Genomic DNA, 21,306 nt, shown 5'->3' on the forward strand with positions numbered 1-21,306 from the left:
AAATCATTTATTATTGTATGATTTAATTTAGAAACAAATATTAGCTAAAAATTATTTACATATAAAACTAGAAATTAATACTGTATATGCACTAAAGTTCTACAATATTCTGTTAAATATTGATGTATTTATTTACATTGATGTCGGTGTTGTGAACTACAAAAATTATCGTTTTGCAAAGTGTTGTACTGTTATATATGTGTCGAGAAAAGGACTATATGCACTGCGAGTTATACCCCACTTCAGGAGTTTACTTTAGCCCTAGACTATGTTTAGGACTTAAGTATACTTTCCAGTTAGTCAATAAGCTACTGTAGTGGCTTTAAAACCTTCCAGAGGTTGATAGGTCGTAAGCCCTACACCAAACTAATGAGAGTCCTGGAAATATAAAGTTTTTATATTCATTACTAAAACTTAACATGCAGCAAAGTGAGACAAAGCACTTAACATTTATTATTACGTTCTATCCAGCAAGAACCAGGCTCTCAGTGGAAGACTAATGTTTATTTACGTCTTTAACCTGTCACTGGAAACAGTACGTTATTCACTAAGTGCTGTATTGACTGACTTTAGATTTATAGTGTTTACGATGATATACTTCACTGTTGCCGCCAGCGGCGGCTATGTGCCCTCTATATTCATCTTGTGAGCAATAGTGCAAAACTATTATGGGGGGGGGGGCCACAAGCGGTCATAATCAGGGTTCACTGGATGTTTGACACTACACCCCTTATAATTAATTTTAGTGATAACTTGCATTGCAACAACTATTAATGGGAATACATTATTACACTTTGGAGGTAATACTGTATGTAAATAATTTGCAATATAGGATATTACAGGTTAATAGAAGAGATGTTGTATATGGTTTTAGTCAGCATAGCTTATGCCTTCATCATATATACTTTAATTCCTTTATCTACTAGAAGGGAAGTTTGGATACAGTGAAAGAATCTCAGATATTTTATTTATAATAAACTGATTTGCCTTTACATACAACTTATACTCTCAACATAAGTCTTATAACTTTCTTAAGGAAAATTTCCCACTCCACACACAGTACTAGCAACAGTCACGTGGAAAACATTGTCTGAATTGGAATAATAAGCGTCTCCCAAACTGGTCTTACTGACTTTACCCTCGTCGATTGCTGGGACAACTTAGCACCCATTCCATAAGTAATGTTAGACCAGTATGTAACTCCCACTTGAGCCGTGGGGGTACATAAAGGCTTGAAGCCAGGTGGCCAACGTGTTCCTGTCTAATGCTAAAGATTGTGCAGCTGTATTTATAGTAATGCAAATATATGTCCATTAGCTGCCTTTTCTTTTTGTTTATAATTAAGGCTCTCTGGCCATTGGTTTACTCTGATAAATGTATAAAAAACTAATATTACCTGCGCAGCTATAAAATAAAAAATATTAACAAGCTAAATAAACACTGAGCAGAATTAATTACGAATTTATAGTTCCCTGTCTATTTTTTTTTGTTTAGTGCATGCGTAAAACTCTACTGAAATTAAGTATATAAATTAAAAAAAAAAGAGGAGAAACAAGAGGAGAGGTGGAATGCATTGTTTGCCATCTACCTGATTCCAGAAAAAAAACATTTATTATGAGTCATAAAAGGCTTACCTGAGGGACCATTTTCTTAAATGATTCCATGATAGCCGAGGACTTGGCCTCCTGGTAGAAGGAGAACAAGCCAGTGACCACCACCACAGTCGACAGAACCACTCCCAGGTAAAACTGCAAAATATTACCCAGGTCCATGGTATATATTATTACACCGTCCAAGTTAAATATTACCCCAGCCCATGGTAAATTATGGAACATCTTAAATAGTAATTTTGATTTCATTACTTTTGAATATGAAATATAATTAGATAATTCAGGAAAAACATACTATTATTATTATTTTTTTAATTTCTGGGATTAATAACAAGTATATGTAAATTGTTTGTAACAAATATTTCTAGTCTATTTAAAAATTGTATGTGCAACTCATTTAAGCATATGTTTATTTACTAGAATTTAAGTGTATTATGGAAACATAAAAAAGGGTACATGCCAAACCCCAAGAAAATAAATCATTAATGACCAATGACTCGTTTTGCAAAAAAAAAAAAAAGTTGAACCAAATAACATAGTTCAGTCAACATCATTACCTTCTTCACTGTTCTAGGTACTTTACCAGCTGTGGGTATTGACACCACTGTCAAAATAATGTTGACCATTTTTAGTGCTTGAAGAGGCAGTCTTGTCATATTTTTATGTTGACAAATTGAAGTCACCGGCTATAATAACCTCCTATTGCTTACATAACTTTGCTATTTGATCATATATTTATGGTATAATTACAAAATTTTCAACCGGTAATCTGCAAAATATATCTATGATTTCATAATTTTAGAAATCATTTCTTAATTTCTGTGAGTGTGGCGTCTATATGTTTGTTATCTGATGTACGTTTTAATATGGGCTTTATACGTAGTTTGATTATTAGCGCACCTCTACTGCCAGCTATATTCTTTGTCACTGTTAAAGAATGCTTCTCTCGAATGAGATCCTCTGACTCATAGTATTTTTTTTTATCAAACCCAAAGATTATGTTGTGCCATGTAATAATTTTTGTTTAGAACGAGGTCCTTGAGGTCTGAAAACTCGTTTCGTATGCACATAAAAACATTAGTGTTTAACATCAAAACATTTATAGATAAATTTTGTAATTAATTTTGCATATCTGCATATTTTCACTTATTTTCCACACCACCTTCATAATGCAGTGCCAAGTTTACAAATATAGAGACAATATTGAAGAGAAATAATTGAACCAATCTCGTGTATGTGGACTCTTCAGACACACACACACACATGGCTTCAATATTTTCACCAAGATACATCACATTATTGTGATTTCATTGTAACTTTACTGAGGTTATTAAGGCTGCCGAAACATGTTGCGGTATCTTCACTTAAATGGAGACCTTCGTTGTTGTGGTAGTTGTTATAACAAGTGGGTCTCATAACAAGTGGTGCTGGATATGAAAACTGCTATAGGCTTTCTAGTTACTCTTGCCTTTAAGCAGAGATCAAAAGCAATTATTTATACAGATGAGCTTATCGAATCACACATTCACTCTCAGAACTGGGAAGGACTCCTGAGATTAAACTTTCTTTTAATGTAGTTTCCAGATTGTGAAATTATTCATCTGGATTTATAAAACAATTTTTTAGATTTCGTACTTCTCATGTTGATCGTACTTAAATGAACGATGAATAGTGTTTTTTACTTTTCGCGTACGTTCTATAAAGCATCTCTTAAGACACCAATTTCAGCACCAAAGAAGCAAAAACACTGATGATACTAAGAATTTCTGCCACAAAAATTATTACCAGCTGGCCTCTAATCAAAGAATGTGTCAAAAGTCATGTCTTTTGCCCTCATCTCTACCTGGAATCAATTGTGCGGCATAATTGGCATTGAATATATCTGCTATATCAGACTGCAGCCCGTCCTCCAAAAATGGGGTGGTAAATGTAAGAAGACAAATAAGTGCAATTATGTACTATTCATAGCAGTTAGGAATTGTACTTATTTTCACTTAGTATTAAATCGTACTGTCAAATATATTGTGAATATTTGAGTTTACCTGAAAAACTGAATAGAAAACCACAACCTCACCTAACCGTCTTAGTTTTTGAAGATAATAATTTTATTGCTTCCTAATTACAATTAGTACTTAACTTATAGCTATATTGATATTACAGTTTTATAAAACTAATAAAACAAAACTAAAATATATCAATAAATTGTAAATTAACTCAGGATATTTTAAAATTTTGCATAAAATCTATGTTGTTTAATAAACCTGAAAAAGAAATTCCTGATATTTAAAACTTGTGTATAGCTAATTGAAGATGAAATCTTCGTCCTAAAATTCTGAGTGGCTTAACAGAAAACGAGGAGAATTAAATCGGGGGAGGGAGTTGGGTAAATGTAACAGCCCCCTAAGTGCAATTATGCACTGTTTATGACAGTAAGAAAGAGTACTTATTACACTTAGTATTAAATCGTACTGTCAATTCGGAGGATGGGTTGCAGACTGACTCCCGGCCGACCTCCAAAAAAAAGAAGTGCAGTACAGTAAATATCTTCATGTGTGGAAGAAATATAATGTAATGTTTTATTTTATTGAACATTAGTAATTGGTATCGTTTTATAGAATTGCAAAGCTGTTTTAAACGTTGTTTATATGCGCTTTGTGACCTTCGAATATACGAGTCCTTATTTGTTCACGATCAGCCTATATTGTATAGAACAGGGGTGGATTGAATGGTGTACGATAGAGTTATATTGCCTGCTTTTAATAACCAAATTTTCCAACAGAATATGGCCGAAAGCCTCTTTGAATCTTATGGATATATATACACATATATATATATATATATATATATATATATATATATATATATATATATATATATATATATATAAATTTGTTTTTTTTTATACAAAATTTAGTGGTTACACATTAATTAAGGGTATTTCTTGAGAGCACACGTTCTCACATTTATCTGTAGTTGCCCATTCTGGCTGAAATGTACTCAAAAGCTTACATTATCATAGCTGGGTTCTTCTTCATAAAAAGCCTCAATGAAGTAAGCATTGAAGCATAGGAAGGAACCAATCAGGAGAAGGAGTGAGAAACCCCCAAAGAGATGCTTGCAAAATTTAATCCACTGAGGAGTCTCCTTGGGAGGGGTGAGGGCGTTTCGCCCGTCTCGCTCCAGACGCTTCACAGCCTCCGACTGTGTCAGACCCTGCGGAAGTAATTACATATATATCATACATTTTCCACTTATAGGTAACTTAATGTGAAGAAGCGACTAAAATATGCCCAATAATGCCATATACTGTTTTAGATATGAAAGAAGTAAGGAAACCACTACCCCTTGCTACACCAAGAAACAATAGCGATAAATTAAGGGATGAAGCATAGGAAGATAAATATGTATATTGAGAGAAATTATGAACGAACAGAAAAATATGGCAATGGGGAGGTAAGTCAACTTGGTATAGAGACACCCACGTGCATTCCCACACAAATACTTCCAAGTTGGACCTGGGTCCATACTTCTAATGGGGGATTGAGACCAACTGGTCTACAGCTTAAAACTTTACATCAAACTTGCTGTCCAAGTTAAAAAAGAAAATATTCATTTGAATGAGCAAAAGACTACCTCATCTTGGTGCACTTGATCCTGATATAGCTACCAGGGAGGGCAAGACCGATTTCATTAAATTATTAAGTATATTTCGTAACCTTGTTCCTGAATCATTACATGACTCTGTAAATGATGAATGGAGGAATCTATCGTTTTACTTCAAAAATGTTGAAATACCTTCTGACCGTGTAAAACTTTGGTATAAAGTCGGGAACTTACAGCATGCTGACAAATCGCTAGTGTTTCCTTACTTGAGAGATTATATGTTGTCTCTAATTGTTTTACATAGTTTATCAGCGGCTGTAGGAACAGTATTTCCTCAAGTTAAATTGATTAAGACAGACATTAGAAATAGTCTATATACGGAGTCTGTGAATGGGATAAGTCTTAACAAAAAATTAATGGGTACCATCCTTATAGCGATGACGTAAATGGGTATATACTTTTCTAAGGTTTTAGAACCTACTCCTTTGATACATTTATGGTTATTGGATATTATTTTTGTCAGCTTTTAAATATTTTTTATTAGTAAATAACTAATAATAAACAATTATGGAATATAACCAAATAAGAGTAAAAGCAGAAATGTTAATTGTAAATCATATAATGATTACAAAGTGCGCCAGTAAGGTAACTGATGTTACCTTAACTGGCGCAGTAAGGTAACATCATATTTTGACATTGCGACCCTGTGAAGAACTCTGCTCCAAAATACTATATATAAAATATCCCTCAGCATTTCGTTGCACCAAACGAAAAAAAACTACAGAAACAAAATTAAATTTCAGGGAAAGGGGGAACTTCAAACTAAAATGTTCATAAAGGTCAACGTTGGATATATTTGTAAAGATCGAGTAAGCCATATTACACTTACCCTGTCAGGGTCCACACTGAGTCGCTGGAAGAGTTCTTCGAGGGGGATCTTGTGGTCGTCAAGTATCAGCTCCTGCTTCAGAGAATTAATTTGCTTCTCTTTTTTCTTTCGCCTAGATATTTTCTTTTTTGACTGTAAAAGATTATGATCTATTTAGGATAGACAATCAATAGCATATGCTTATCACATTAGCATATTACCGGGTTTAAAAGTGGCGGGCACAAAATGTATGACTTGTTTACAGCGTACTGCTGCATTAGTTGCATTATTATTCAACTCCTATGCTTTGCACACTTAAAAGATATATCTGAGTAAATGTTCTATAATTTATTTATATACACTTTACCAGTAAAACTATGCACACTGTCGGATGCCATCCTCTAAGGAAAAGAGGCTCAATTATTACATTACAAAGCCTCTTTACACATGCAATATATTATTCTCTAAATGCCTTTTTTAATTTGAGATGCGTCCTTTCGTCTCTATACTTTCTTAGTATACTATATACTCAGATACTTTCAAGCTACACTGTGTTAATTACAGTAATAAATAACTTCACATGCTATAAGTATCTTAGATACTAGAATGGTCGAAATTTCTAGGGTAATGAACATAAAAGTGCACTAGAAAAATCTGGTTAATAAAGTCATTTGACCAACTTTTCAGGTTTCACTCGCTTAGCTGTCAAGGGGAGGGCCTGACAGCTGAGTGAACAGCGTTCGGGATTAGTAGTCCGGAAGTGAGGTTCCAGGTTCGATCTTTGGTGGAAGTGGAAACAAATGGGCAGAGTTTCTTTCGCCCTGATGCCCCTGCTCACCAAGCAGTAAATAGGTATAACTGCTACAGGCTGCTTCCTGGGGTAGAAATAGCCTAAGCTACTCTATCCCTTTGAGATGTATTTTTTTTCTTGTCTCAATAAACTTACTTGAACTTGAACTTGAACCAGACCTCCCCAAGGGACTCCTCAGTCTTGAATTTGGGGAGTAAGTGTAAGTGGTTGTAAGTATCTACTACTAAGTGGGATAGTAGTTATGTGTACGAGATCTTTTTAAATGTCAGGAAATCCTTTTCGGTCGTGTACCTCTGCATTCTGTAAATTAACTCAACTCGTGGTGTCTTTGATTTATTTGTATATATGTGAAAAATCTAATATTCAATCAATGTCTAATATTCATGATGTTTATACGAGACCTCATTATTGATTCATTTAATTTGATGTCCTAGAAATGAAAAGACCAACACATCATACAGTGGTTTTATCTGGTGTTCGAGTTGAATGGACTAACTCAATAGATTGATGTTAATTATGTTAATAAATGTTTTTGATAATACTGATTGAGACAGGAGTCTAGGTAATGGGGTTAATAGTTTAACCACGTTGAAAGGCACTCTACAAAGCCTGAAACAGAGAGGGTGGTGGCGGCATCTTCCTGTCTCACTCTCCTATCTCTCCTTCTTCCTCCTTCTCCTCCTAGCTTCTTCATCTATGCTGTTCTCCTTTACTCCTGCTTTCAAGCTTCTACCTTCTTTTCTACCTCTCATGACCACTGGTGATGGTCACCGGTCAGAATCACTGCCCAGAGTATCAAGTTAATCATTGGCCAGCGCCACCGATTAGTGTCACTGGTCAGTGTCATCGGGCATGATCAGTCAGTCAGTTAGTCAGTCAGTCAGTCAGTCAGTCAGTCAGTCAGTCAGTCAGTCAGTCAGTCAGTCAGTCAGTCAGTCAGTCAGTCAGTCAGTCAGTCAGTCAGTCAGTCATTGATCAGGGCCACCTGTTAGTCACTGTCCATTACCATTACTGACCATTAGTCAAGGTCACCAGTTAGGATCATCGGTCACGGCCACCAATCACTGTAACGTAGCTAATATTTTTTATACTAGCCACTTGAGCACTCAAGTTTCAGTCAGTACTAGAGAGTTCGCCTCGGCGCAGTTTCTACCCATCATTTAAATACCTCAAGCACTCTTTATATCTTAGCTGTTTTAATTCATATTCAGTGGCAGAGCTAATTTTGCCACTTAGTGTCGTTGCTGGTGGATTTCACATGCTAGTTCAATCCAGATGCAATTTTCAGAGATTAATTTAATTTTTATCTTCATTTATAATTAAATTACTGTTTATAAGTCATACATCTATATTAATTATTTAATTTGTATTGTCTAAGTTCCTAGCTTTATTTATGACCCAGTGTTTCTACCACATCTCGCTTTATTTTTTGTAACCATGCTAATCATTGTGTCTATGTAGAAGTCTATTGTTTCCCATCTACTTGGCAGATAACACTTGCTGTTAAATGTCCAGTGATGGCACATAATACATACTGGTAGTCGCTGTCTCATTAGGTACATCCCCACAGTGATCAGCTTACTCTATAAAGACATTATAAACAAGCAGCAGTACTAACCTCACTAAGAGCAAGTCTGCTCTGTAAGTGTCGAACATCATCTTCAAGATGGTGGCAGCGTTTTTCAGCTTCTTGGAGATCCTGCTGGTGACGTCTCTCGGATTCCTGCAGCTTATCGTTGTAATACTTGTGAAGTTCGTCCATTTTGTTTCTAAAATCCTGTTGTTAACACAGATGATTGATTTTCTATTACAGAAGTGACCATTCAGTGGCAATGCTAACCAGTGTATATATATATATATATATATATATATATATATATATATATATATATATATATATATATATATATATATATATATATATATATGCACCTCTGTTTGTCCTCCATGGACAGGGTTGTCGAGTTTTTATGTTAAACTACTGTAATTAGTACAGTGGACTAAGAAAAAATCGACCGCAGAAGTTAACTAAAGCTTTACAACGTAAACTAATGCTTGTAATTAGTTTATACTAATGTCACTATATAAATTGTAAATACATTATACTAATGTTGCAATTTGCATGCATAATACATTTCTATATTCTCAAAGTCATGCTGGGGAATACTGGATACTCACACTAGCATTGCAAGTAACAATATTGCATATTCAATAGATGAAAGGTGATGGGGGAAGGGCGGGTAGCTGTCTACGGTGGATGGATGTTACAGTAGTGGTGGGTAGACGGCAAAATTAATAATTGTAGGCGAGTGATGGGGGGCAAGAGTATGGTGACATAATTGGATGGGTGAGAACTGGAGGAAAGGTTGGGGATGGGTGGAGGGAAAATAGTGATAATAGTTGAGTTACTGTAGCATAAGTAATATTGGGATGGCATGATAAATCTCTGTGAAGGTCAAGGATTTCGTCAATTGTTCGTCTGTGATATATTAATGGCTGAACCTGTGCACAGTGGCCGGTGAACGCGGGCGGGTGGTACAATGAATACCCTCCCTACATGAGCCCCCTCATCCTTCAACCTAGGTATGAGGGGTAGGAGGATAGAACATCCATCCCTACAGGAGGCCTCGTCCCTGCATTCTAGAGGTGTGAGGGGGGGGGAGAGGAATGAATGAATGAATTATCAGGGGAAAAAGCGCCAAGCCATTACGACTATATAGCACTTGAAAGGGTCAGAATAAGGATTTGGGATGGGACGGGGGGAAGGAATGGCGCCCAACCACTTGGACGGTCGGGGATTGAACGCCGACCTGCATGAAGCGAGACCGTCGTTCTACCGTCAAGCGCAAGTGGTTGGACAGGGAGAGGAGTGGGAATCATGAGGTGGTGCAATAGGTAAATATAACAGAGAGGGTCTTGTGCAGGTTAAACGTGTTACAAGCGTCATGCGGACTGAATCGGATAGTGGGTAAGTAGATGGACGATGTTCGAGAGTGCTCATGAAATTAGAATTACACGTAAACCGGGATTTCATATTGTTTCTATGAGTGCTGATATAGGTAAGGTTTGTGGAATTGCATATTAGTTACCTTTGAAGGTAGAAAATGAACTAGTTTTCCTGTTGTGGAGGAAATATGTATTTCCAGATTGCAAAAAGGTTTGTGTGTTGAATGTATCGAGGTATATCATGTATTGTGTCGGAGTGCGGGAAATGTTGGGAGGGGCTGAGATGGGGGAGTATGAGGTGTCACGGTGCTGTAGCTGGAGAGCTGCGAGGGGGCAGGCCTGATGTGTGTTGAGGGTCCTGGCAACGTGTCCTGGTATTAGTATTAACACCAGCTACTGATATGTTGATATATATATATTGGGGTTTGATATATATATATTGGGGTTATTGGTATAAGGTGCGGGAATCGTTAAAATATCTCTGGAGAATTAGTAAGTTAAGTCAACGTTTTTGGTATTCGTGCATTTCTTGCCTGTGTTGAGCACGGGAAATGGCCTCGTTGTCTTCATTTTTGTCTTGCTTCGAGAAATGAGATATACTTAACTTATACTTAACTTTTAGTTTAAGTAGTAATTGTTTTGACTTACAAGGATCCCATAGCTTAGAATAAGCAGTTTCATCACCACTACAATTTATACAACGGACCTGGGTGTTAATCAGCTGTCACGGGCTGCTTCCTGGGGGTGGAGGCCTGGTCGAGGACCAGGCCGCGGGGACACTAAAGCCCCGAAATCATCTCAAGATAGATCTCAAGAGAAGTATTTCACTTGGCAATGAGGAGCACAAAGTGTTGGCAACGCTGTGTAGAGACACCAATTTGAGAGTTGACTTCAATTTGTAGGTGACGTGTCGTCTACTCTTATGTTGGTGTTTCTCTGCAAGTATTGTACTGACAAGGAGCGTGGGAGATTGTCCTCCACCCCGGCCTCCCAACGGTTCTCAACGTCAAGAAACTGTCGTACTAAAGTGCCATTTTAACGTGCCAGAAGACCCAACACAGAAAATGGAATGTCAATTACGGGAGCCGCTACCAATTTCTAGTACGACGATTTTTGGCCTTAGGTAGAGTATACGTCAAAATGCGACGTTCTCTTAGGAGGACGGGTTGTGTCCTCACATAACATGTTACTTTCCCGAGAATTACTGAGGGAGGGAAAACTCTAACAAAGGAAATTTTTGGAATATCATGAATTTGTATTCGTTTGTCACGAGATGGTCGTGCTTACACGTCAGCAGAGATAGTGAATTGTCCCTGGCATTCTCAAAGTCTTAAAAGTCGTCCTGGAAATCTTGAAATATCTCCGACTGAGACACTGGCGGAAAGATGATTGCTCTTTCATTTGAGTTTAACCACATTTGTCATCATTTTCATCTGAATAAAGAACAAATCCACAAGGGCCGTGATGAGGGTTCGAACGTACGCCCGGGATGATCCCCAGACGCTGCCTTAGTCGACTAGGTCACGACATGGTTAAAAGAATTGCAACCGGGAGTTTCACTGGCTCACACGGATCCTGCAGCCTCTCCGAGACACAAACCAGGGTTTTACACAATTGCCCCATGCACTTGGGCTCTGCCAACAAGCTGTTCTACCTCTTCGCCCTCACTTCAAATACACACACAGAAATCACAATTGTGTGATGTTTGGAATGAACAAATCCACAAGGGCCGTGATGAGGGTTCGAACGTACACCCGGGATGATCCAGACTAAGGCAGCATCTGGGATCATCCCGGGCGTACGTTCGAACCCTCATCACGGTCCTTGTGGATGTATTTATTTGATTCATCACGCAATTGTGATTGCTGTGTGTATTCATCTGTATATAAACTCACAATAAATAATCTTAACTTATATTTGAACGTTTTTATTTATTGTTATACCGTATGAAAGATTCATTCTGTCAGCTGGTTGTCTGCTGTATAAGTCAAATACTGACAAAAATCTACGTAAGTCAGTATTTGACTCACAGCTTAACCTGGAGTATGGTTTGGTGGTGTGCAGTAGGCGGAGGTCAGTCATCATCGCTTGACTTATTGTAACAACCCTTCCTCAGGCTTTGCTCGTCCAAGATGCATTCCAAAGATGCTACCCCAAAGATGCTTTCATCAGTTGTATAGCCCGTTCTCATTAAAAGTGGCCCCAATGCTCGTTAATGTCACAGCAAACACCCCACCTTCCTGTTTATCTATAAAGATACACTTGACACACAACCCCGGCTGACTTACGGGCTCATTATAGCCCGTGCTATATGGACATTTCGTTCTCAGTAGCTAAATCTAAAACAACAATAACAACACAACCCGTCCTCAAGCTATGCACGTACATGCGGGGGCCGACCCCAAAGACGCATTTAACAATTCGAGCGTAAAGTGCATTCAAAATTTGTATATTCTCATAAATAAATTAGCATTATTATATAAGTTAATTTGATGGAGTTAGCCTAATTTCAGTCACGTTATTGTAACTTATTATCTATTGATGGCGTTTTACACACAAGTCACACATCTAAAAATAATGGAAGTTATCTTGAGGTTATCTTGAGATGACTTCGGGGCTTTAGTGTCCCCGCGGCCCGGTCCTCGACCAGGCCTCCACCCCCAGGAAGCAGCCCGTGACAGCTGACTAACACCCAGGTACCTATTTTACTGCTAGGTAACAGGGGCATAGGATGAAAGAAACTCTGCCCATTGTTTCTCCCCGGCGCCCGGGATCGAACCCAGGACCACAGGATCACAAGTCCAGCGTGCTGGACTGGAAAGTGTCGACGGTTCTGTCCGCTCTGAACCACTATTAAGTCACACGACTTGATAATGGTCCAGGACGGACCGAAACGTCGTCACTTTCTTTATATTTAGATGTGTGCATGGGTTGGGTGTCTGATAGTCAGCCACGTTATTGTATCTCGCTGTCTGCATGTTGATGGGGGTGTCCGGCTGTGTCTGGGTCTCTCCCCCCCCCCACGCTCCCTCTCTCTCTTCCCCCCCCCCATCTATCCCAATTCACCCCCCTCTTTCTCTCATCTCTCTTCCCCCTATCCCCCCCCCTCTTCAACACTCTTCACCTTTCTCTCCCATCATCACCCTTTCTACCCTGTCACCCCCCCCCCCTTTCCCTCCCTCCCATTTCTTCTCTCTTTCGTCTCTTCTCCATGCTCTTTTCCCTCTCTTTCAGACTCCCCCTATTCCCCCTCTCCTTTCCCATTCTTCCCTTCTCCCACCCTCTACACCTTTCTACCCTCTCCCATCTCCTTACCCCTTCCCCCCATTTAAAAAAAAATACAAACTGCTAAAACACCACGGAAAACAAATCCCTAATTTTAGATTTCATTGAATCGCAGGGGGTCGCTACAGATACCGATATTTCTTAAAGAGTGGCACTGGGGGGAGGGGCAACCCCGAGTGGCCTATGATGACACTCTCAATCCCCATGTATCATCTTGAAAAATTAGGTGAGGCTAGCCTCAAGTGTCTGGCCTCCTACTTTGGACATATAGACAGACAGATATACATTATCTTTTATAGATATAGATACTAGATAGGGTATCCCGGTGGTTCCTGTGCGATTCAATCAGAGGACATGAGCGAAGCACTGTTCAACAAAGGTTTGAACGTCATCAGATGATGTTATTCCCTATTCCATAAACTGTATCGGAGATCCTTCGATACACATCTTTAATAAGCAACAATTCCAATCGTTATGTTCACGAGAGGCTCTGGTAATTTGTGTGGATGTTTAAATATATTTTCGGTAAAAGGACTTCCACGGCGGTCGGCGTTGATCTTATCTTGAGGTTATCTTGAGATGATTTCGGGGCTTAGCGTCCCCGCGACTCAGTCCTCCACCAGGCCTCCTTTTTGTTACACACCCCCAGGAAGCAGCTCGTAGCAGCTGTCTAACTCCCAGGTACCTATTTACTGCTAGGAAACAGGAGCATCAGGGTGAAAGAAACATTTTGCCCATTTGTCTCTGCCTCGACCGGGGCTCGAACCCGGAACCTCAGGACTACGAATCCGAAGCGCTGTTCACCCAGCTGTCAGGCACCCTGAGCTGTTTGTTGATACTACAATTTTGTTTCTATATGGAATGTAGTGGTAAACCCTCGCGCATGATGTCCCTCAAGAACACATTGATGTGAAAGGTCGGAAAACAGCTAATTTCATTTATTGTGAGGTAGCACTCAAGTGTTTTTATTAGTCTTGCAAGCTTATTCCTATGGCGTCTTTTTCTGTATTGGTTTTGTATCTCTGACAGTGCTGTGTATGGCCCATGTTAGACCAGACGCTTCAAAACTCAGGTCAGACCAGACTGTTCAAAACTCAGGTCAGACCAGATTGTTCAAAACTCAGGTCAGACCAGACTGTTGAAAAGTCAGGTCAGACCAGACTGTTGAAAAGTCAGGTCAGACCAGATTGTTCAAAACTCAGGTCAGATCAGACTGTTCAAAACAGTTCAAATTAGACACTGTTCAAAACTCAGGTAAGACCAGACACTGTTCGAAATCCAGATAAGACCACACACAGTTCAAGATCAAAGCAAACACCGTTCAATATCAAAGCAAACACTGTTCAAGATTTTGTTCACATCACAACCCTTTGTTGAAGGGGGAATTTGCGGATCTTCTGATTGGGCGACAATGCATAACCCGTTCATACACCGCTGGGTTGATCTGGTTCATACCTGGTTGGTTGATGGGGGTTCTGGGAGTTCTTCTACTCCCCAAGCCCAGCCCGGGGCCAGACTTGACTTGTGAGAGTTTGGTCCACCTAGGCTGTTGCTAGGAGCGGCCCGCAGCCCCACATACCCACCACAGCCCGGTTGGTCCGGCACTCCTTGAAGGAAACAATCTAGTTTCCTCTTAAAGATGTCCACGGTTGTTCCTGTAATATTTCTGATGCTCGCTGGTAGGACGTTGAACAACCGTGGACCTCTGATGTTCATACAGTGTTCTCTGATTGTGCCCATGGCACCTCTGCTCTTCACTGGTTCTATTCTGCATTTTCTTCCATGTCGTTCACTCCAGTACGTTGTTATTTTACTGTGCAGATTTGGGACCTGTCCCTCCAGTATTTTCCATGTGTATATTATTTGGTATCTCTCTCGTCTCCTTTCTAGTGAGTACATTTGGAGAGCTTTGAGACGATCCCAATAATTTAGGTGCTTTATCTCGTCTATGCGTGCCGTATATGTTCTCTGTATTCCCTCAATTTCAGCATTTTCTCCTGCTCTGAAGGGGGAAGTGAGTACTGAGCAGTACTCAAGACGGGACAACACAAGTGATTTGAAGAGTACAAGCATTGTGATGGGATCTGTGGCAGTATAAATATCTACATATACATAAATATCAGACATATACACCGGGCCCCATCATGCACTGTTCTGATAATCGCATACAAGTGCTTTGTAAAATATGTCTGCAAAACATTAAAGGGGCTGATTCCAATTCGGGATCTTTTAAGCATCTCTGTAATCCAAAGGCAATTTGAACGTCTCGTGTATTAATTCCAGAAGTGGAATGTTGAACTTTGTACTAATTTTTGAAGTGACATCGTTTACCAAGAACTTGTTTCGTATGAACTCATAATGCCATGTTGGTAAATTCCCCTTCCTGTGACATAGCTTCCATTTTATCCTATATTCGCATCTAGTTGCCGCACTGTTTACATTTTCCCCAGCTATGTGAGAAATGCTCACCCCCAAGGGGCACCAAGGAGCCTGACAGCCGAGTGGACAGCGCTCGGGATTCGTACTCCTTAAGGTTCCGGGTTCGATCCCCGGTGGAGGCGGAAAAAATGGGCAGGGTTTCTTTCACCTTGATGCCCCTGTTCGCCTAGCAGTAAATAGGTACCTGGGAGTTAGATAGCTGCTACGGGCTGCTTCCTGGGGGGAGGGGGTTACAAATAAGGAGGCCTGGTCGAGGACAGGGCCGCGGGGACGCTAAGCCCCGAAAACATCTCACGATAACCTCAAGATAACCCCTTGCAACTAGTGCACAGCCTCTTTAACAACAGCTTGTATACTAGTGCGCATCGGTTCTAATTTCCCTCTCATCATTTCACAATACTATATGGTGGTCCAATAACTTGATATTAGCCACCATAACTAAGTTATTTGCTAATTAATTCCTCAAATGTTCAAACTGATACATTAATGTGTCGCTTTATAAAGGTAATTTCTTTATCACTTTCATAAGATATATTGAATTTGATATGACACAATAATAAAATTAAAATTAAAATGACTACTAGTTTATGACTTTAATGGACACAAGTGTTTTGGGAATAAAATATTTATGCTTGCAAAGATATCATAATGTTCTATATAAAACTTCGGTTACAAGTAGTTTTACATAATTATTTATGATATAAAACGTTGTCGAGAAAATTATAAATTTAAGTATTTAATTTTTCTTACATTTTTATACAAATTCAGCGATCACTAAAAGGTTAAAAAATTTCTCACCGCAAGATGCAACACTAATAGTAGACGCTTGTCCATTCTCGCCCACTGAGTATCCAATTATATATCATGTAATATTAAAACTTGTAAAGGTAGTGTATGTCTCTAAGCCTCATTTACCTTTTTTGTGGTCGAGAGTTCAAGAATCTACTAAGACTACACTATGTAGACGAAGAGTTCTTGAACCTTAGCCTCGGAGGACAAGCGAAAATGTATAATTCTGGGTAACTCTGTAACTGAATGGCCTCTTCTTTAGTAAATAATAAAGTAATCGATTTTCACCGTCAATCAATGTTGAGCACTAATGAATGAATGACTGTTGAGCGCGTGTAGTGTGGTTGGTGGTGGTGGTCACAGTAAGGGCGCAGTTGTTGGACCGTCCTCGCCGGCGCGCACCTCACCACACTTTACCCTGGCGGCCGGCACCCATCTGCGACCTCTCCTCCTCTTACCACATCACTACCCAACACATCTCAATACACTCCTACCACATGTCATACTATTTAACTATTATACGGAGTTATATATCAACTGAAATGATTGTAAACTAGCAATCATGTATTATGTTATACAATATTTAGCAAGACGCAAATATAAGAAATAATGATTCCAGATTCTCTGAAGAAATACCAACCTCACCGAACGGCTCTTGGTGTGAGTATTGGACTTGAAGTGTAGCTGGGTAACCTTGCTTCTCAGTTTTGTTAATTCTCTTGATGGTATTCACTATTCTCTTCTTCCTCCTGAACACTGAGCCCTACTGCCATAACTGACCCATAATTATTGAAAACTACCCGTCCAGCGTCTCCTTTACGGTTGGCATTACTAGAGTACCAGATAGCCAATTAAATTCACTCATTTATTTATCATTTGACTTGGTAATAGACTGTTGCATAAACAATATGCAAGCCAGCCGGAAGCGGCCACGACCACACAAACAACACTGCACCAGCCATAAACTAATCTACTATTTAATGAAAGTTGCATTTCTGTTCCCATTTCTACCTTTAACACACTCTAGACACATACGACAGTAGATAAAGGCTCGTTAACTTCATGCTCCGTAAGGAAGATGACTATGATATGCTGTTCATTGAACTTGAACTACACTAAGTCCTGCATAAAGGTAAAGCCACAACTCTTAGGGAGGATGGGATGAATCACTAATGATATACTGCGTTTAATTGCTTCATCTAGTACCAGGAAATCTTTACTTTAATTGTATAACATGATTTATGTAACTGTCGTTATCCCCTAACCAGCAGCATGCTTTCCAACGCCCCTTCCTTTACTAGTTATCTTTTCAAGACACTCGAGAGGATCGTGCTAAAACGTCTCCTTAAATGCCTTATTGTCTCTTCAGCTATGTGGATTTATGCATGAAAGAACTGTGCATCATTACATTATCACCTTCCTCATCAAGCATATTGAAAACTCGTGTTTCTTTCCTAGCTCTACTGTGACATTGTAAACTGGCATGTTGCTCTGAGTGAACTCGCCAGAACAGTATGTTGGAGGGTGGTGTCTTCGTTGGATAAGAGGTTTATTAATTCAACAGGAAGTTATGCCTTGTGTTTCAAGGATATGAGTGTGTACCAAGTGACATTGAATTAGGCACTCCGTGTTAGTGTTAGTGTTGGAATTATGTCTATTCCCAGGTCTTTTTCTCTTATTGTTTCCTGTAAGTGCCTTCCTATTATTGAATTGAAATAAGTTTATTGAGGTATAAATTCACACAAAGGGATGAGGTAGCTCAAGCTATTTTCACCCAGTTTTCCCATTATGCTACAGTTAAATACATGTCTCGCAATTCCATTTTTATTTTCATTACCAACTGTGCATTATCTTGAAACATCGGTATATGCTAACTCACTTCCTCTGCAAGGTCATTTACACGAATTTAAAACAGAAATGGTCCTGTCTGTTGGAGAAGAGCTGTTTTGCGGTGTTGTCGAGGTAGCTGTGACGAAGTGAAGGCAGAGTATCATTATGTGTGTTGGGTACACACTGAGGAGAGCGGGACAAGAAACATTCAAGGTAGTTTACGAGGTGTGTGAAGCTGGGTCACGAAGTCGCAAAACCAAGTCTCTGGAGGTAATGAATAGAAAGCAGGTAGGACTAGGCTCCTGATGTCGGAACTGTGATTGTCGTTTATCGTCGAAGCGTAGTGTCGACGAAGGCTGGTAATTTCAGTTTTGGACTCACTACTTAAGCATTTAAACTGACAATGTAGATGAAGGGTGAGTAAAGTGAATTGTAACAGAACTGTAAGTTTATTCTCAGAATAGGTGGAAGCTAGACAAACGTTAAAAGTTAGACAGCATTGCGGCAGGAATTTCAGGGCTGGCAGAAGTTGCAAGTTGCAGTCCTCCTAAGAGCTGATGCAGAGGCTGAAAAACATGAAAAATTTTCTCATTTTGCAGGTCGGAGTCTGAGTGAATTCAGAGATACAGATAAATATACGAAAGATTACAACACTGGGTAAAATGGAGATAGAAGAGAAAGTATATGAGTGTGACGGATAATGCCAGGGCTTAACCCAGCCGTGTGGATTTTTTTTTATCTCCGTTTAGAACGCAGAGCAGTGCAGTGCTGGGGACACTGTTTCCTCATCTTAAGATTTAAACCCACCTTAGAACACCACTTCTACTGGTACTTGTGGAAAGCTAACCCACGCCCTGATAATATAAACTCAAATCCACTTTATTGTAAATGTGAGCAAGGGTGACCTCAACTACAAAATACAAGTGAATACTTTTTCTATCGAAACGTGGGAGTGATCATTCCTAGGCGGGTGCGTCTCCTTGTCTTTGTCAAGGCCACTTGGTGCGCCAGCCTGCAGTTGGGCCCCGGACAGCCCTCAGCCACAACCAAACTCGCCTTACGCAGTCGGGGAAAAAAAAACATACTCGCCTTGCGAAAACGGGACAAATGGGACTCAGCTGTTGGTCAAAATCAAGATGGTACAGTCCATGAAGACGAGATACAAGACATACATAAATGACTGCTCCACACACACGTGTGATAATTTGTATTTATTGATACGTTGTCTTAATTCCTAATTGTACCAATGGCGTGGCGCAAGGGACGACGATGTGCGCGTTGTCCAACGACTCACTGGATAGGCGACCACACGGAGAAGCCCGTCCTCCCAAGGGTTCCCAGCATCAAGAAACTGTCGTACTAAGTGCCCTTATCCTAACCTACCAAGAAGACCCAAGATAGGAAACGGAACATTATGTCAATTTCGTGAGCCGCTACCATTTTCTAGTGGTAGCGGCGACGTTCTATTAGAAGGACTGATTGAATGATTTATTGATTGATTAATTGATAGAGACTAAGTCACCCAAGAGGTGGCGCGGACATGAATAGCCCGAAAATTAAGAGGACAGGATGCACGCGCCCGAGGTTAGGGAGAACTCGACTAGCCTTTCTATCCCAGACTCTTAGTATTATAAAAAGTTTGGTACCGCAGCAGCAATGACAATAGTGCTGCATAAACACAACATTCAGTTAGGTTTGGTGCACAAAAATTTCGGTCCGATTCAAGAGAAAATGTCAAAGGGTGTTGAGGCTGCTTCGTCTGATCTGTACTGGACCAACAGAGGGTTTAACAATACAAGATATCACCCGTTCACACACACACACACACACACACAACACACACACACACACACACACACACTCTCTCTCTCTCTCTCTCTCTCTCTCTCTCTCTCTCTCTCTCTCTCTCTCTCTCTCTCTCTCTCTCTCTCTCTCTCTCTCTCTCTCTCTCTCTCTCTCTCTCTCTCTCTCTCTCTCTCTCTCTCTCTCTCTCTCTCTCTCTCTCTCTCTCTCTCTCTCTCTCTCTCTCTCTCTCTCTCTCTCTCTCTCTCTCTCTCTCTCTCTCTCTCTCTCTTCTCTCTCTTCTCTCTCTTCTCTCTCTCTCTGTCTTCTCTGTCTTCTCTGTCTTCTCTCTCTCTCTCTCTCTCTCTCTCTCTCTCTCTCTCTCTCTCTCTCTCTCTCTCTCTCTCTCTCTCTCTCTCTCTCTCTCTCTCTCTCTCTCTCTCTCTCTCTTCTCTCCTCTCCTCTCCTCTCTCTCTCTCTCTCTCTCTCTCTCTCTCTCTTCTCTCTTCTCTCTCTTCTCTCTCTTCTCTGTCTTCTCTCTCTCTCTCTCTCTCTCTCTCTCTCTCTCTCTCTCTCTCTCTCTCTCTCTCTCTCTCTCTCTCTCTCTCTCTCTCTCTCTCTCTTTCTCTCTCTCTCTCTTTCTCTTTCTCTCTTTCTCTCTCTCTCTTTCTCTCTCTCTCATATTACGATGGTGATTCCTAAGGGTGTCACCGTGGTGATGGATGGTGACACTCCAAAATCGACGAGGCAAAATTACATTCACTCTCATCCCGCTTTATTTTTTCCGTTTTTTCCCCAGAAACCTCTAAACAATAATATCAGACAAATTTAATCCTCAACGTCCGTCTTTCTTCAATTGGCGGGGACCACACTTCAAGTTATCAATCTCGGCAACATCAATATGTCCCTGACAGTGTTCTGACAAACCAAAACTGTGTTCTGTCCCACTATGTACTTGTCACGCGCATATGTATTGGCTTTGACTTATTTATACTGATATTTATCAGTATAAATATCATGTTTTCAACCATTGCCTTCTGTTCCCATTACTCAACTGAGGCCAAAAACAGAAATACTCGAATGAGGCCCCATATCGTGTATTTCTAAATGACGACCCTCTGTAATCACGTAAGACCGCCATCCCCAGTTAAAGTGCCACGTGGTATCTATCATTCACAACCACACTTCATGAAGCAACACTGGACAACTGAGACCAGACCACAACCTAAATTTACCAACCAAGGCCACCAGAGACATTGGGTATTAAATTTAAGCATACCAAAAAGCGTGCACGAGTACGCATACAAACTGAAGCGCCATCGTCCCTGACTATACTGCAGAGC

General features: G+C 40.0%; 1 protein-coding gene and 1 long non-coding RNA gene across 4 annotated transcripts in view; one reads left to right on the forward strand and one right to left on the reverse strand.

The window, feature by feature from the left end:
- LOC123775292 (sodium/potassium-transporting ATPase subunit alpha-B) overlaps positions 1 to 18,115 on the reverse strand; it is a 31,643-nt gene extending 13,528 nt beyond the window's left edge. The window contains exons 1-5 of one of the 2 annotated variants that reach the window (XM_045770321.2): positions 16,640 to 18,115; positions 8,511 to 8,669; positions 6,103 to 6,234; positions 4,620 to 4,823; positions 1,635 to 1,748 (exon numbers count right to left, since the gene is read on the reverse strand). In XM_045770321.2, the coding sequence (XP_045626277.1) occupies positions 1,635 to 1,748; positions 4,620 to 4,823; positions 6,103 to 6,234; positions 8,511 to 8,654 (594 nt within the window). In that variant the 5' untranslated portion in view covers positions 8,655 to 8,669; positions 16,640 to 18,115. Of the gene's footprint in view, positions 1 to 1,634; positions 1,749 to 4,619; positions 4,824 to 6,102; positions 6,235 to 8,510; positions 8,670 to 16,477 lie in introns of both variants that reach the window. The other variant, XM_045770320.2, reaches the window with a different exon arrangement.
- Positions 1 to 21,306, forward strand: part of LOC138356039 (uncharacterized) — a 166,407-nt gene that overhangs the window by 30,736 nt on the left and 114,365 nt on the right. The window lies entirely within an intron of this gene.

The sequence above is a fragment of the Procambarus clarkii genome, chromosome 70 (genome assembly GCF_040958095.1).
Source record: "Procambarus clarkii isolate CNS0578487 chromosome 70, FALCON_Pclarkii_2.0, whole genome shotgun sequence".
Lineage (NCBI taxonomy): Eukaryota > Metazoa > Arthropoda > Malacostraca > Decapoda > Cambaridae > Procambarus > Procambarus clarkii.